The sequence below is a fragment of the Bos indicus genome, chromosome 19 (genome assembly GCF_029378745.1).
Source record: "Bos indicus isolate NIAB-ARS_2022 breed Sahiwal x Tharparkar chromosome 19, NIAB-ARS_B.indTharparkar_mat_pri_1.0, whole genome shotgun sequence".
NCBI classification, from domain to species: domain Eukaryota; kingdom Metazoa; phylum Chordata; class Mammalia; order Artiodactyla; family Bovidae; genus Bos; species Bos indicus.
The window spans coordinates 45,216,027-45,233,453 of NC_091778.1; the positions used below are offsets into that span (position 1 = coordinate 45,216,027).

A 17,427-nucleotide genomic window follows, 5' to 3' on the forward strand; every position below is an offset into this window, starting at 1 on the left:
TCATCACCATTATGGCCTCCATTCTGACATATGACAGGTTAACTGTTCCACAAGGAGCAATGATAGAAGTCATAGGCTTCCAAGAGGTCAGACCAGGCCAGGCAGTCTGCCCTTGGGAAGATGCATGGCTGGTTCAGATCAGATAGTTAAGAACTCACATCAGCTACCTTCCTTCTGCCTTTTGAGTCCTCAAAACTATGCAACCTGTGCTGTCTCTCAACTGTTTTCATGATAAGCAAGAAGGGAAACTGAGGTCAGGCTGAATCAGTAACCACAGTAGGCTTTAGTGATAACAACTGGACTTCCCAGATCACTAGGCCCTCTCCTGGTCTCTATCTTTTGTTCTGTGTCTCCCTGACTTGTTCATATTTTATTTATTTATTTAATATATATATTTTTGGCCACTGTGTGGTTTTCAGGATCTTAGCTCTCTAACTAGGAACTGAACTAGTGCCCAAGGCAGTGAAAGCATGGAGTCTTAACTACTGGACCACCAGGAAAATTCTCTCCCTGACTTGTTCATGAACTTGAGAGTACAAGGAGTCATTCTTTTCTCTATCCCCAATGTTAAGCACTGTGCCTGATAAATAGTAGTCCCTGTGTCTTTCATTTATTAATTCTATAGAGCATTGTTCTAAGTGCTGGGGATACAGAGTTGAACAAGCCAGACAATGTCCCTATCCTTATGGAGTTCATATTCTAGTGAGGAAGACACACAATAAAGATGTAAACCATGACGATTATCAATAATGAAAAATGCTGAGAAGGAAATTAAGCGTTGCGATGGGGTGAGGGATGTTACTTGAGAGATTAATGTGACAGGGAAGATCTGACATCTAAACTGAAACATGAAGGATGAGAACAGCCCAGCAGCGAACATCTTGCTTAATAAATATGTGTGGCAAGAATAGACGGATGGATGGATGGATGGACAGATTAATTCTATACAGACAAACGAACAGGGTGGATTCCGGTGTGAATGAGAATCATGCTGTTAATCTCAGTCCCTAGTATGCTTAACACAAGAGAGGAAGGTGGTCAGGATGGGATGTACTGCTGCTGCTGCTAAGTCGCTTCAGTCGTGTCCTACTCTGTGCGACCCCAGAGACGGGGGCCCACCAGGCTCCCCGGTCCCTGGGATTCTCCAGGCAAGAACACTGGAGTGGGTTGCCATTTCCTTCTCCAATGCATGAAAGTGAAAAGTGAAAGTGAAGTCGCTCAGTCGTGTCCGACTCCTAGCGACCCCATGGACTGCAGCCTACCAGGCTCCTCCGTCCATGGGATTTTCCAGGCAAGAGTACTGGAGTGGGGTGCCATTGCCATGGGTCCCAAATTCCCAACCTTGCTCTCAACCCGAGTGCGCATGGAGCAAACGGATTGGACCCAGGGTCTGCTGGGGGGCGACCGAGAGCTCATGCCTTTCCCTTTAAGGCTGGAGCGGAAGACCGCGGTGAAGGGCCTTTGGGTCGGCGGGAAAGAAATAGGTCTGCCCCTTTAAGAGGGCGGAGACGCTGAGTGGCGGCGGCTTCGAACGCGGCCTAGGGAGCCAGCCCCCCAGGTTCCCGACCACCCTCCTTCGGCCCCCACCTGGATTTCCAAGACGCCTCTCTCCGACTTTGCCCCAGAGACACTGTCGCCAGGACTCTGACCCTCCCACGTGGATCAAGGCCGAAGCTCCGGCGACCCCTGGAGTCAGGGTCTGTCCGGCCAAGCCGCGGCCGGAGCCTACTGGCGGTCGCCATGGTAATGTCGCGCCGGGGACCACCCGGCCGCCGGGTCCCCGGGCCGCGGGGACCTATCTTCCGGGTTCCAGACTCTCCCTCATGCGAGCTGCAGGACCGGGTTAGGGTTTCAGGGAGAGCTTGGTGGGGTCGGGACGCCTGGCTCTAGTCAGGGCTCGGCTTGGACATGCCCGGCCCCCCAAAAAAGGCCTCCCACTCATCTCCCTCAGGGTTTCATCTCCCAGTCTCTAACCTTCCGTTTCACTAAGGAAGACTCTGGTTCATCCTTACGGGTGTGCTCAAACGTCACGCCTCCCGGGCCCTCCCCCTCCCCCAACCATTCCAGTCTGTTTCTTGACATTGGGCGATAGGTCTCCCTAACTGTAGCTCTTGCTGCTTTGGCAGCTGGAGTTAGGCACATCCCTTGGCTCTAGGGCTGACACACTTTTAATGCCTGCCACAGCAGCCCTGCTGTCCAGAAAGATCTGTGGGGATGAGGGTGGAGGTGGGGGAGGTACATCCCACCTCCCAGGACCCTAGCTTCTGGGTGTTCGATAAAAGGAAACCACTGACTTGTCTTTCAGAATCAAGGCCTCTGTGCTGGGCATGCTTGGATTTATGGTAATATCCCTTATATCTGACAGGGGTTCCCCAGGCCAAGCCTCTGGGGGTGTGGCAAAATCCTTAGACCTACATGCCCTGTACTGGGTCTAAAGAATGACACAGGCTCCCTTGGGCAGCCTTCCCTTTGCTTCCTCCCTCTTATTACAAGATTAACACAGATAGACCTAAGGGAATTATTTTACGAGAGAGGATTCTAAATCATCCATCTAAGTCTTTAAGTAAACCCCATCTCTCCTCATCCTTTATTCCTTCCCCAACACAGAGGAAAACAAAACAAAACAAAACAAGCAAACAGAAAACAGTACACCTGATGTCTTGTTAGAATTAGGAAAAAGCAGAGTGAAGACAAAATGTACTTGCAAATGGTATTTCTCCTCCAACCTCAATTGCTTTGTTTTCCTTTCAGGCATGCAGTCTGCAGAAGCTCTTTGCTGTGGAAGAGGAGTTTGAAGATGAGGTAAGGAAGTGTTGGTGATCAGAGATGGCACCCAGGCCTAGAACTCAAATTTCCTTTTACCTGACATGTGTATCTTTTTTTCCTTTTTTTTCTGTGAGAGGCTTAGAGATGAGAAATATAAACAACCCACTTAACTGTCTTAAAAACAAATAAAAAACCAGAGAGATGAGCTGCTTAATTGTCATACCTTTAAATTATAAGGGCCTTTGCCTGGAAGCTGTGTCACGTGGATGATTGGATTCACCTTCATGACATACTTCATGTGGGAAGAAAGTTAATGGAGAGGCAGAGACAGCGCAGCTACTAGACAGCTGGGGGCCCAGGGTCACCAACTGGCCACCTGAGCCAGGGCAAAGTATTTCATTCTCTGGCCTTCCATTTTCTCTCTTATGACATGAGGGATGTTCTTCTGCCTCAAACATTCTTCCCTTCCCTGCTCCCTCTGGAGAAGATGAGGGATTAGATTAGACCTGAAGCTGGCATCTTAGAATCACCTCTGCTGAGTCCCTGCCACGTACCAAATAAATCAGAATTTCTGGGGATGGGCCCAGGCAGGGGTATTTTTAATCTCTTGGTGCAGCCAGAGACCACTGAACTAGTGATCTGCAATACTGTCTTCCCACTCAGATCTAACAGATGTAGTTTCATCTGGGTGGCCCAAAATTGTTATGTCAAATCCTTTTCAGAAAGAAACAGGATTTAAGTGAATAAAGCCCCCAGAGGTAAATTAAACTGCTTAAGAATACAACACTGGGCTTCCTTGGTGGCTCAGTGGTAAATAGTCTGCCTGTCAGTACAGGAGAGATGGGTTCGATCCCTAATCTGGGAAGATCCCAGATGCTGTGGGGCAGCCAAGCCAATGCATCACAACTATTGAGCCTGTGCTCTAGGGCTGGGGAGCCATACCTACTGAGCCCACGTGCCATGACTACTGAAGGCACACACCCTAGAGCCCTGTGCTCCGCAGCAACAGAAGCTACCTCGGTGAAAAGCCTGTGCACTGCAACTAGAGTGTAGCCCCTACTCGCCGCAACTAGAGAAAAGCCCACGCAGCAACGAAGGCCCAGCAAGCTAAAAAAATACAGCACCAATAGCCAGCACCAACATTAGACGTAACTCCAGTCTAATGTACATGGAAACTACTAAACTACATTTATAGAAGAGTTGCTCTGGTTTATCAATGACAAGCCATTCAGAGCTACTTTTTGACTCCCAGTGGTTTGCTTTTAAAAAATCACTTCTAGATTTGTCCGGATGCCTAATTTATGCCTAGTGAGATGGTGCACCAAGGACCCTTGTGGCAGCCACAGCCCCATACTTCCCTCCCTTTGAAGCTTTTGAAACCTGAGGTTTGAAGGGAGAAACAGACCTTTTAAAATTCCCTCTCTGGCTTGTCTCATACCCTGAGGCCCCAAGACATAGTGACAGACGCATGTATGAGTTCCAGTCCTGGTTCTGTGAAGTTACTTAACCTCTCTGAGTCTCGGTTTCTATATCCATAAAACAGGGATAATAATATACCTATTCATAGGGTCATTGTGAGAATTCATTGAGAGAATTCTGGTAAAATGTTTACATGGTACCTGGCACCCAGTGAGATGCTTCACATGTTAGGTGTTTTGTTATCATTTGGGGACTTGATTTTTGTTTTTAAAAATAACTCAAAACTGCCAGCTTTGTCAAGGAGATATGTGTCCTTGTCCTTTCAGCTTTGGAGATGTGTAATTACAGACTGAAAAAGTGACCCTCCTGGGTCTTACCAGGTCAAGGTAGGACTGCTAGGCTAGTAATGGAATTAAGAGTGAAGGACTCTGACAGCTCAAGTTTCTGTTCCATGACCAGTCCCTTCCCCCTTCCCAAGGCAGATGACATCATGTCTGAGAGGGAGCTCTTCAGGGGAAAAGGGCTCCATCAACTCCCAGGGTCATCAGGATTTTATTCCTGCTGTAATTCTAATATTATTATTATTACTAAGTCCTAAAGTAGTCCTGTTGGAGTATGCTAGTCTCCTGATAATACACCAAGCAGGAAAGATCCTTTCTCTAGCCTAGACAATCTAGTGCGGCAGCAGGGGTGGGGGTGGAGGGGACCTTCCTGTCAGTTAAATCAGCAGTTCTGACTCAAAAACACCCTCGGAACAGGTCTGTTGCTCTTGAAGGTGTCAATCTCACCTTGCTTCCCAACTGGAATCCATACTTAATTTAACTTGCCTGAAAAGCTATATTTAACTTCTGCCTATTTTGCTGGATCCAAGGCCTCTTTGACTTACCGAAGACTCTGTGTGTGTGTGTGTGTGTGTGTGTGTGTGTGTGTGTGTGATGGGGGGAGGAGTGGGTTGAGGACACGAAGCAAGACCAGCTCCTGAGTACACAGGCTGGACACCGGAAAGCTAATTTCCTTGAGACGGGTGTGTGCCCTGGGGAATTTGTTTGACTCCTTGGTGACCTGGTTCCTTTGCTTCTCTTACTGCTCCAACTGCCACCACCACCCCACCTCCTCTCCCCTCCCCTCCCCCTCAAGACTGAAGAAAGAGAGAAGCTACCTGAAGACTTAGCCTTAGAATGTCTGGCAGAAGCCTGGTGGCGGACTCTTGGGCAAGGTCAAAGGTGGTGAGAGAGTCTACAGCTGCCTTACATGTCTTGGTTTCCTGTTTGCGTGTATCTGCACACACAGACACACCACATGCCTGAAACAGTAAAAGCAGAGTGCTTCTTGACTTCCAGACGCCAAGACCCATTGTCTCTGCTTCTTTGTAGGATTTCTTGTCGGCTGTGGAGGATGCAGAAAACCAGTTTGCGGGCTCACAGCCTGGAAATGCCGGGTGCCTGAGACCTGTCTCCTCCCGGCCACAGGAGGCCCAGCTGCTGCCTCAAGTCACTGCCCCAGCAGAGGCTGCGGGCCTGCCAGCCCTGGGACGTCGCCTTCCTACCTGCGGTGGGCCTAGGGCCACTGGGGGTGCACTTCCCACAGGAACAGCTGCCCTAAGGCCTGTCTCGACATCCAGCAGCTGGATTGGCAATCAGGGAAGAGCGACACTGACAGAAGTGCTTGAAGAGCCAGGAAGACCCCAGTCCTCAGCCTCCCACCCCCAGCTCACCTTCAGGAGCAAAGAGCAGGTGATTGGTGGCTTCGAGGGGCCTGAACAAGATGAATTTGATAAGGTCCTGGCAAGCATGGAGCTGGAGGGGCCCAGCTTGGAGCTGCAACTTGGAGTTCACAGTGAGGCCGCAGGAATCCTGCCCAGCTGGCAGCAGGAGGACTCTACACTGGCTAAAAAGACTCGGGTGGCTGATCTGAGCAGACCTTGTCAAAGAGGACCTGTGCCTTCCCCCCACGTAACTGGTATCCCATCAGCCCCAGATCCCACAGTCCTCTGCAGGACTCCACAGCCTCACTTGAGACCTGGAACCACGGGTAACTTTCCTGTTCCAGCTACCTCAGTGGTTTGTGCTCAGCCACCCCACTGGGAAGTCTCTCCTGTGGGTCCCCCTCCTCGAACACCTCAGCCTCTCCAAGCTGCTGGCAGGCCCATTCAGAGCAGCCCTCAAAATCGTTTCCCTGCTCAGCCATTCCGGTCTCCAAACACCTGTTCAAGTGGCAAACTCCGTTTTCTTAGACCCCGGACTCCCAACTCAAGCTGTGCTGCTCCCTCAAAGACCAGCTGTGGACTGTTTCCTCAGGGTCCACCCCAACCCCGAACTCCAGCGTCTTCTGTCCTGTCTCCTGTCTGCACCCCGAAGGGTCCCAGTCCCTCTCCGCTCCCTCAGGCCACTCTGCAGACGCCCATCGTCACCAACCACCTGGTGCGGCTGGTCACCGCTGCCAGCCGGACACCGCAGCAACCCACCTGCACCTCCACCCGGGCCAAGATGCGCCGTTTCCCCGGCCCAGCAGGGCTCCTGCCTCACCAGGTGAGTGACAGCTTTGCTCTGGCCAGAGCCAGAGCTCCCCAGGCAGCTCCCCAGGCCGCTGGAGAGCAGCCGGGTGTGTCCCAGCCCTGCCCAATCCCAGAGGATCTTCAATCCCAGAGGAAGTGGAGGAAGGAAGGGCAGGGGTTGGGGGCTTTCCAGAGCTGTGGGAGAAGTCAGAAGTGGGGAGAACTGAAGGCCTGAAAACCACATACATGGAGATGCCTAAGGCTCTGAGAACATCACAGTTTCCATTCATTTGTTGAGCACCTCCTGTTTACTGGCCCCGGCCAGGAAGACTCATTCTTTTATATTTACTAAGGACTGGTGTGTGTTGGGCCCTTTGCTTGGACCTGAGGATACAGAAATTAACGTAGAAATAGTTCTCATCCTTCAGAGCTCCAGGGGAGTGGAAGAAGCAGACTTAAAAACGAGATGTAAAAGGGACGGAGAGGGTAGAGGTCATTCCCTGGGTGCTGGGGAGACACTGGGCTCCTTGTGCTTCCTGGGTGGGCTTTGGACAGATGAATAGGAGATTTACAGAGGTGCGTGTTGGACAGCTGTGTCCTGGAGGACATTTCAGCAGTGGAACGACAGGAGAGAGTGTGTGCAAAGGCACAGATTCTCTGGGAGGTCCACAGAACCATTCAATGTGGCTGGTGTGTGGGGTCACCACGGGGGAGTCGGGGCTGAGCTTGGAGTGTGGATTTTGGCAGCAGTAGAGAGACAGGGTCCCTCAGACTAGTCTTAGATCCAATCCCAGATAATTGGACTCTGAGAATCTGGTCTGGTTGTGATGGGTTACCCCTTTTCCTCACATTTGAAGGGTGTTTTCTTCAATTAGAAGCGATTTCTACTCATTAACTTGCTCTTCCCTGGCACTTTAAGAGAAATCCAAGGAAGCCATGTACATTCCTCCTGGGCTGGATTCCTGTCAGGAAGGGTGAGGTCCCCAAGAAGGGGTTTGGGGAAAGCTACGCTCTTACTCACTTCAGGCCTCTCTATTCAGGTCATCACCCCCTTCAGGAAGCCCCAGGATTTGTTCCTGAGCCAGCTCCAGCTTCCTCACATTTCCCCAAACGGTCCCCAAAGCATCTTTTTTGAGCTGCCAGTGAGGCTCTTGAGACTTCGTTAGGAGAGATGTAATATGTGTTAATTGTCCCTGATAGTTTCCTGAACTCATTATGTGACCCAGACAAGAAGCTGTACTTGTAAATAACAGCTGCTGAGCTTGCTCTCGCCTTCTCCTCCTCTCTCCCCTCGCAGCACAGTGGGAAAAATCTGGACGACATCATGGTTTCCACGCCCCAGACTCCGACTCACGGTGCTCTGGCTAAATTCCGGACAGAGGTAACTGACTCCATGCAAATGCTAACTTCCTGGGACTCATTTAAGAGAGAGGGACATCCTTGTGTGTTTCAGAAGCTGAGAATCAGAATCAGTGCTGCTCAGCCTATTTTCTGGGGTCACACACCATAGCACGTTGAGGGACGCCCGTCCTGATGCCAAAGGGGTGTTAACTGATGCCATGGGTTCAGCCTTCTTTCCCAGCTAAGAAAGAACAGCCGGGCTAATTCCATCTGCCCTCAGCAGAGGAGAGTGCAATAAGTATCAGGAAATTATATCTCGGGAACCCTTCCTCTCAGGTTTCTGGGAATCAAGCTGGGAAGCTTGTGCCTTCACCTTGCCTCTGGTGTGTTCCCTCTTGGTGGGTGAGACTCAGCCTTCCTCCTCCCTGGGATTCTGGTTGACCTGCTCTGCCTCCCAGATCCACTTTTGCTTTTAATTCTCTCTAGAAGTTTTTCTCTTTGCTGTATCTCTGTATATCCACCAGTCCATTTCAGCTCCAAAACAGTAAATACTCATCTGAATTTAAAGCATTTTTTAATATAACAAGGTGTACAGTTAAAGCCAGAGGCATCTCAAGTGAAATATAATTGGTTTCAAAATTGTCTGGAAGCCTATAAATGTATGTGGGGGCTCCCTAGCCCTAAGCCTTTTTAAGTTCATTACAAGGGACAAGCGTAGCTAGCCTTTTGCATTAATATAATTAAAGTCAGGTCCTGATTTAAAATAAACTAAGTTACAGAGCACCTTTGCTCTTGTTTCTCAGTGAAAGATGTGATATGCAGCAAGTTTTCACATACCCTTTTCTGAACCTTAAGATAAACGAAAGGAGAAAACATGGCCACCTGCTCCCGGGAATTCACCCTTGCTCCCCCACCCCTCCATCCCGGCTCAGTCAGAGTCTCTAGCAAAGTGGACCCATGAACACCAGGCTCCCCTTCTGCTCTGTTGTGCCAGCTTGTTACTAGTTCCCAGGCATCAGTGGAGGAAGACTTTGGACGAGGGCCCTGGCTGACCATGAAATCTACTCTGGGTCTGGATGAGAGAGACCCTACTTGCTTCCTCTGTACCTACAGCATCATCATGGTGCTGCGAAAGGTAAGGGTTCTGGACGCTGAGACCCAGAGGAAAGGCCGTTTTTATATCTCTCCCCAACCTTCCCTGCTCCACCTTAGGCAAGGGGCACTCTGTTTGCTCCCTCCTACCCTAGGCCTGTCTCTGAGCAGCAGCATGAAGATACCATTGGGTTGTATCTTCCACTCACCTACCTTTTCACTGCCATCCACAGTATCAGGCACAGGAGAAGTGGGTTACGGGCATGTCTCCATACATCTGAGTCCTGAATGGGGTAGGGTAAGCACACTGCTCCCCTTAGAGCTCCCCCTAGGTCAGAAGTCATGTCAGACTCATGTTAGTGCATATGCTAACGTGCTCCTGCCTGTGGTCTGCGTGGTAGAGATCTATATAAATATATACACATAAATACGCAAGAGAAAGGAGGCAGGGGAAAGAAATGAAGGACCTGCCAGCTTCAAGTCTGCCGGGGGAGATGGGCTGAGCCTTAAACTGCCCCTTGGCCCTCCACAAAGGAAGATCATCACCACACTGGTATGCTGCATCACCACCCCCACCCCTCCTCAGGTTGCCCTGGCTCACTTGGGAACCTTACAGATGGGACATGTCTGGCTCAGCAAATGCCTCTTCTTGTAACCAGGCAGCCCTGAAGCAGCTTCCTGGGAACAAAGTCCCCAACATGGCGGTGATGATCAAGTCCCTGACTCGGAGCACAATGGATGCCAGCGTGGTTTTCAAGGACCCCACGGGTGAGGAGTTAGGTTCTGGTAGTGTCTGGTGAGTGGCCCCATTGAGGTCAGCAGGTGAAGAAGAGCCATCCTCTGCATTCACAGTTAGGATAACTGAGACAGTGAGCCACCTACTTCCCACCTGGGCCCAGACCAGGCTCTGTGCTGCCCTTGACCCTGAGACTGACGGGCGGCGTGGTGTTTGCAGGAGAGATGCAGGGCACGGTGCACAGGTTGCTGCTGGAGACGCGCCAGAATGAGCTGAAGCCTGGCTCGGTGGTGCTGCTCAAGCAGGTACTCTCCCCTTCCTTCCATGGAAAAAGCCCTGGTTGTCTCTCTGATTCCCTTCCCTCCCAGGCCCCAGGCAGAGAGTAGCTGCGCTGGTGCTAGACCCTGGCTTACTGGAGCCGAGTAAAGGCCTGACCTCTATCCTCCAGGGGGTGGGTAGGAGTGGGAGTGGCCTGTGAAGGGCCAGGGGTGGGCAAGTGGTTGTACTCTGGCACCAGGGTTGAGGCGAGAGTGATTTCTGTGATCCTGGTGCAGAGGCCACCAAGGGAGAGGCAGGTGGGACCAGGTGGCCAGCGGTGCTCTCTTAGGACACTGGACCCCCCCACCCACCCCTTCTCTCCTCCAGATCGGAGTGTTTTCTCCTTCACTCCGAAATCACTACCTCAATGTGACTCCCAACAACCTGGTCCGTGTTTATAGTCCAGATGCTGGAGACGGGAACATCCTCAAGGAATCTCAGTCCTTCCCCCAGGTAAGAGGAGCAGGATGGAGGAGGGATAGCTAGAGCCACTCTCCACCTGGACCTTCTGGTTTCTTCCCTTCCACCACCTTGGGGAGCAGGGATGTGAGGTGGACAGTTGCCCTACGGTGAAAAGATGTCTTTGGGGACAGGGCCATTGCCTCCTGTCCCTGGTCCAGCCACCTGCCAGATGGCACGGTAACAGGACCTAGAGGAGCAGCTGGCTTCTGAGTGATCCCTGAATGTCTGATGGCAGACTTGAACGTCATATAGCATGGGAGTCACTTGAGAACTAACCAAGGTGACAGTCCACAAAGGGGCGGGGCCCTCAGTGAGTGACTGAGGGTTGGACTTGCTGCAGGTGGCTGTGCAGAGAACAGACAGCTACAGATGGTCCGTCAGGTGAGCCAGCCCTTGCTCGACATCTTTCCCCCTGCTTTCCACCTCTGCTAGGTGAGGGGACACCAGCCTAGAATGCCTTGGGGAACCAAGGAAGACTGAGTTCCAGGCAGCTCCACTCCAGGGTGAGGGTGCAGAGCCCGGCCTTGACTTGGCACACAGTGTTCCCTCTGGCCACCTGCACCTTCCTGGGATCCTGAGTTGTTGTCATGGCCTGGCCTGGGGGTCAGGAGACCTGGGTCATGTCCCTCCTCTGCTGGAAATTTATAACATGACCTTGGGCAAGTCCTGTCCCTTCCCCTGCTGTTGCTTTGTCTATAAAATGAGTCTATAAAGTTATAATCTGTGACGTCTAGTCAAGTTATGCTTTTAGCTCTAATTTGCTACTTCTCATCTTTCTCCCTAACCTTCTACATTCTCTCAGTATCACCCCTTTCTAACAAAGCATCTTGATTTCCTTTTAAATTTCAAGTCACCCCTGGACTTCCCTGGTGGTCCAGTGGTTGGGATTCCATGCTTCCACTGTAGGGGGCACAGGTTCAGTCGCTGGTCAAGGAACTAAGATCCTGCAAGCCAAATGGCATGGCCAAAAAAAAAAAGATCCAAGTCATCCATACTTGTTGAAAAAAAATTAAAATGGTACAGAATAAAGAAACATAAAACTGACCCTTCCCTGTTTGCATTCCCTAGGGCTAACCATGGTTAACAGGTTTAATTACTAATTTTAATTACCTATTCATATATTAGCTATTTGGGGGATTGTTAATAGCTCATTTTTAATTCCAGCCTAACTCCTTAGTATATTTCTGAATGGCCTCTTCACTGTCTGCTCCAGTTACAGAGATTCCCTAAAACATCAGATACCAACTGAATTAGAAAAGAAAATCAGCCAAAAAGTTTTTTGGTTTTGTTCTATTTATTTTTAAATTATCTGTTCTTTGGGGTGTTTGGTATTTCAGCTACCTCCCCAGCATAGGCTGGGTGACTGGCCACTGCCGCATTCCTCTGTCCTGTCTTTCCTGAGCCCCTACCTATTCCTTTGAGCTTGTCTGGGTGGAGATGGTACCGTCTAGAGAGATTTCAGGGGCACAGGTATTGGTAACCAGATCCTCTGTCCCCAGGATCTTGGAAGTTTCCATGAAAGCCTCCAGCAAGAGAGCGAGAAGCCTGGGAAAGGGCTCCAAACAGCACAGAACCCAGAGGCAGGGGCGACTCTCGAGAAAGAACTCCCAGAAGCAGGTAAGACGGTCAGTCCACCCAGGAGCCAAAAAAATGCTCCTCCTATTTCCTCTTGAATAGCTCAGGCAGATTGTTCTGGCTGCATCTTGTTCCTCCTCCTGTGAATCTTTGCATCTTACAGAAATTAGACGTGGTGTCTTTCCTGGCAAGGCTGCAGACCACAAACTAATTAACACAAAGAATGTGATCCTCAGCTCCTGCGTTTCCAGGCCATGTGCTGTTAGCCACAAGGAGGAGATAGACTGGCGCCAGCCTTGAGTCTTCTGTGGGCTGATGGCTAAACCACAGAGGCAGATTTCTCCATCCTGACTAAGCTCTGAGGCCCTCCAGGTGGTGCTAAGGGGTCCAGCATCCCCGTAGTTAGGGTGGGACCAGGATACAGATCTGAGAGGCCCAAATACAGACCTCTTCGTGGAGGGCCAACTTGTTCCTCAGGAGGGAGCCTCACCCAGGTGATGCTAACACAGTCCAGGTCTGGTCCTTAGCTCTTGGATCCCACAAATGGAACCCTCATGGGATTATGGGTAGGTGTCTCCATGTTAACCAAACTCACAGTAGACCATGGATAAGCCACAGAGCCCATTTATTTATATTGTATGAAAAAGTATCTACCCCGTGTGCTGGAATCTTCTCTAGAATCTTCCACTATCTCCTTGTAAGTCAGCTTGAGGACAAGCCAAACCCTCCTCAGAAGGTTGCTGGTGGTCATGGAATAAGAGAGGCAAGCTGCCTGTAGAATGTTGTGGTTGGTGTCACATCTCCACAGTAGGGACAGACCTGCCAGGCAGCACTGGGAGACACAGATGCGGATTCCTGCTCTGAGTCCCATTCCCCTTGACTCACACTGGCTGCTCATTCCCCTTCATTTACCCTATCGTTTCTCCAGACAGTGTAGCTAGTGAGCGGCAACTTTTTTGTTAAAAGCAAATTCCAGTCCTACATCCCTGGGTACAATGCTGGTCACCCGAGTTAAATTTAAATGCCCCCAAACTGACTTCTGGGCTTCCCAGATGGCACAGTGGTAAAGAATCTGCCTGCCAATGCAGGAGACGTGGGTTTGATCCCTGAGTTGGAAAGATCTCCTGGAATAGAAGATGGCAACCCACTCCAGTATTCTTGCCAGGAAAATTCCATGGACAGGGAAGCCTGGCAGGCTATAGTCCATAAGGTCACAAAGACTCAGACACGACTGAGCATGTGCACAGACTTAACTTCTGCCCTGCTAACAGCAGTGTTTGTCCGGTGCTCTGTGCCAGACTGGGAGCTGGCCTCTGCAGGTATAGTTTCCAGCCTGACTGACGCTAGGGCTGCCTAATTCCATCCATTCAGCGGGCGTTTTCTAGTTGGAAGCCGTGGCTCTGGCGTCAAATGGATGCGCACTTGGGCAAGTAGTTGACCTCTTTAAACCCTGTTCTCTTGGGCAAAGTAAGGATTGTAACAGGAACCACCACGAGATGCCCTCTGCAGGGGCCATGTGAGGCCGAAGTGAAGTGATGAGTGTAATGTGTGTGGGCCTGTGCCTGGCACCAGGTGTGCCCCCAGTACATGTTAGCTGCTCTTGTTCACAGTCAGAGGAGCAGTAGGGGTTACTGAGGTAGCTGTTTCCAGCTTCTCAGGCAGAAGTACCCATCCGAGAACTGTAGTCAGGACAGTTACTTCTGTCCTCTCGGCTCACAGAGGCACTTTGGGGGAGGGGACGGTGACTTCTCCCACCATGCAGAGTGCAGGTGAGAGACCATGTGAATGAGCTGTGTGATTCTGAGCACATCTAAGGGCTTTTCCCAGCCTTCTTTCTCCCTCTGTCCAATCAGACGGTTGCACTAGGAGACCTCTGACGCCTTTCTGCTCAGGCACTGTGCTTCAGGATGGAAAGAAGAACCATGGAGGCCCAGGGGGAGCCCCTTTCTTTGCAGAGTGACCTTGGCATTTTGCCTCTGCCTTTTGTTGAGTGTGGGGAGCAGAAAGGAGATGGAAATCAGGCCAGCCTCAGGCCCATCGATGTGGGGACCACTGCCCAGAGAGCCCCCTCCCTAACTGCAGCCGGGTTCAGACCCTCCTGAAGGGTGGGAGCTTCAGCTCTGAGTCACAAGGGGCCCTCAGGTTATCACTGAGTCTCCCCACCCTCCCTGTCCTCCTCTGCAGATGACCTGGATGGACTCCTGAGCGAGCTCCCTGAAGACTTCTTCTGTGGGACCAGCAGTTGGGACTGCCCCAAGGCAGGGCACCCGCCGTGAGCTGGCAGCCTCTCAGCACCACGCCAGAGCTCTGGCTGTGTCTGATCACATGCCTGGGAGAGAGGAGGACCAGCACAGCTGGAGAGCAGACAGAGTTCTGAGACCTCTGTGGTCGTTCACACCCTGGACGCTTTCCCCAAGAACACACTTGTCCCTCGGATTCTGCACTGTCCTCACTTTGGGTCTTCCTTTGGCAAGCGGAACTCTGCTCGGTATTGGATCTACTGTCCTTCGAGTCCTTGGGTGCATATCCCTTCTCCTTCAACAGGGAAGGTGTGTCACTCTCCCACCTCCCCTTGACTTTAGAGGATGCTGGGCCTGGGCCCTTGACTCCCTAGTCCCAGGACAGCTGAGGAGCCAAGAGAAGCTGTGGCTTCTGTGGCAATCTGTCCCTCTGGACAAGGAAGGAACACACTCAGGCTTCCCTCTGCTTTGTCTCTTGAGGCCTATAGCTGCCCAGCTCACCTGTGTCTGGGGCTCCAAGGTGCGGGGGCATGGGTGTAGCTGGGGCATCTTATTCTGAAATAAAAGCAGCTGCCTGCTTTACCTGCCTGCCTCTCTTTCCCAGCCTCTCAGCTCCTTGTCCTATCTGCCCTGCCCCTGGTGCCTTGGCCAGGACAGAGCCAAAGCTACTCATTTTCTTTCTCTTTTTTCTTACAGACTTTTTTTTTTTGCTGCACTGGGTCTTAGTTGTAGCACATGGGGTCTTTAGTTCCAGCATGTGAACTGTTAGCTGCAGCATGTTCCCCAACCAGGGATCAATCCCAGACCCTCTGCATTGGGAGCTCAGAGTCTTGGCCACTGGACCACCAGAGAAGTCTCTATAAACTTTTTGACAGTTTGAGATTTATAGGATTATTGCAGAGATGTTACAGGGAGTTCTCCTATACCTCACAACCAGTCTAAGAGCCAGTATTGACACATTATTAACTGAACTCTATGCTTTATTGACATTAACCCAGTTTTCCCCTAAAATTCTCTTTCTCTTCCAGGATCCCATGTAACATTTAGTCATCTTGTCTGTATAGACGTCTCTTGGCTGTGGTAGTTTCTCAGACTTCCTTGTCTCTTAATGACCATGACAGCTTCCAGGAGCACAGGTCTCGCTTCTTGTCGGATGCCCCCTTGTTGGAATTTGTCTGGTGTGTTTTCATGACTAGACGAGGGTTATGTGTTTGGGAGAGGAAGAGCACACAGGTGAGCTCCTGTCCTCATCGCATCATATCAAGGGTTGGTGTGGACTTTGATCACCTGGCTGAGATAGGCTTTGTCAGGTTTGGTCAGGTTTCTCCGCTGTCAAGTTACTCTTTTTCACTTTTTCCACACAACTTTGGAAGGAAGTCACTCTGCCGCCTCCACTTAAGGAGTGAGGGGTTATGTTCTCTGCCTCTTGAAGGGCAGAATATCTACATGGATGATTTGAAATTCTGCGTGGAAGATTGGTCTGTTTTCCCTTATTTTTTGTTCAGTCACCCATTTATTATCAGTATGGACTCGTGGATATTTATTTTATACTTTGGGTTAGAGTCCACTACTACTTTATTCTGTTGCCAAGCAACTCTTCGCCACTGTAGATTCTCTGTACCACCTTGAAGGCAAGAATTGGACAAGGGTCATGGGTGGGGTATAAAAGGTCTAATTATACCAAGTAACCAGCCAACCTTGTTTTCCTGTATGGAATGAAGGGAAAAGAGGAAGATGCTCTCAACATATGTTTGAGGAGATGTGAGCCCAGTTTGATGGCCAGCTTTGCCTGCCTCTGCCTCGGCTTTCACCAGGCAGCTGTGAGTCGGGGCCTCCAATAGACTTGGCACTGATCTGGGGAAGGCGTTATTTTCCCTGTTTCCAAAGAGATCCCAGGGATCCCAGCCTCAGAGCTGAAGGCAGCAAGTGCCTTAGGAACTCCACGTTCACCTGGCGGCTGGCGGCAGTGGGACTCTTCCAGAAGGCTTTTGTGGCCCAAGCCCGGGAACAGGCAGGAGCTAATTCACCAGCTCTACCCTTTCACACTCCCAATTAGTCTTCCTGCTTGAACACCTACCTGAGGTGGTTGGATGGCTTCACCGATTCAATGGACATGAATTTGGGCAGACTCCGGGAAATGGTGAGGGACCAGGAAGCCTAGAGGGTTGTGGTCCATAGGTTCAGGAAGAGTCAGACACGACCTGGTGACTGAACAACACCTGAGCGCACCACGTACTTTCTTTTCCCCAGCTGCTAACTCCCCAGCTCTGCCTCTCTAGCCTAGATCTGGGCCAGAGCCCTTCTACTCCGGTGGTCTTCGTGCAGCTAAACCACCCGTTCCCCCGGCCTGTGTACCCATCGCCCCTCAGCCCCTTGGAGCTCTGTTCTTCACTCTTAACCATCCTGACAGATGTCCTGATTTCTTGTGTACTCTGTCACCCCATAGGCTCTGAGCTCCCAGAAGACAGGCTGGGTATCCAGTCATCTGGCCCTGTTTCTGCCAATAAAACTGGGCTCCCTGTGGGTACATGTATGGGTTGAAGTAAAGGCCTCAGGAAGTTAATGCTGTGCATAGTTTTTCTGCCCTCAGGAAGTTAAGGCTAAGGACAGGACACAGAACATATGGTGTCTCTGGGGACTGAGCTGTAGTCAGCACCTTCAGGCCTGTGGCAAGAAGGCTGCAGAGAGGCTGGGGAGGTCAGGGCAGCCTCAGGCCCCGCTCACAATGACTACTGTGAACCTCAGAGAAGGCCCCTCATGGCCCCACCTACCTTGCCAGCTCCCAACCCTGGGAACCCAGATGTGGGTGCTCAGCCGGGCCGTTGGCGGGGCAATTAAAACACCAAGTGGGTGCCAACACAGTTAATCACACCTGCATTTATAGAGGCGCCTTTCTCTGAGGATCTCCAGGCCCTCGCTGGGCATGATCTCATTGCTTCTCTGGGATCCCCCACCCTGGAATACCACCACGAAGCTGGGGCCAG

At 51.1% G+C, this 17,427-nt stretch overlaps 1 protein-coding gene across 1 annotated transcript; it reads left to right on the plus strand.

The window, feature by feature from the left end:
• Nucleotides 1-1,416: 1,416 nt before the first annotated feature.
• On the plus strand, nt 1,417-17,006 carry HROB (homologous recombination factor with OB-fold). The gene is made up of 10 exons (XM_019982620.2): nt 1,417-1,743; nt 2,752-2,802; nt 5,559-6,713; nt 7,977-8,060; nt 9,015-9,155; nt 9,772-9,880; nt 10,068-10,153; nt 10,494-10,619; nt 12,128-12,245; nt 14,388-17,006. Exons 1-10 carry the CDS (start codon nt 1,741-1,743, stop codon nt 14,477-14,479), a joined length of 1,965 nt encoding a protein of 654 aa, XP_019838179.1. The 5' UTR covers nt 1,417-1,740; the 3' UTR covers nt 14,480-17,006.
• Nucleotides 17,007-17,427: the final 421 nt, after the last annotated feature.

Coding starts and splice junctions, on each gene's coding strand:
- HROB (XM_019982620.2), top strand. Junction 9,881..10,067: donor GGTTTTCAAGGACCCCACGG/GTGAGGAGTTAG, acceptor TGGTGTTTGCAG/GAGAGATGCAGGGCACGGTG. Junction 10,154..10,493: donor CGGTGGTGCTGCTCAAGCAG/GTACTCTCCCCT, acceptor TCTCTCCTCCAG/ATCGGAGTGTTTTCTCCTTC.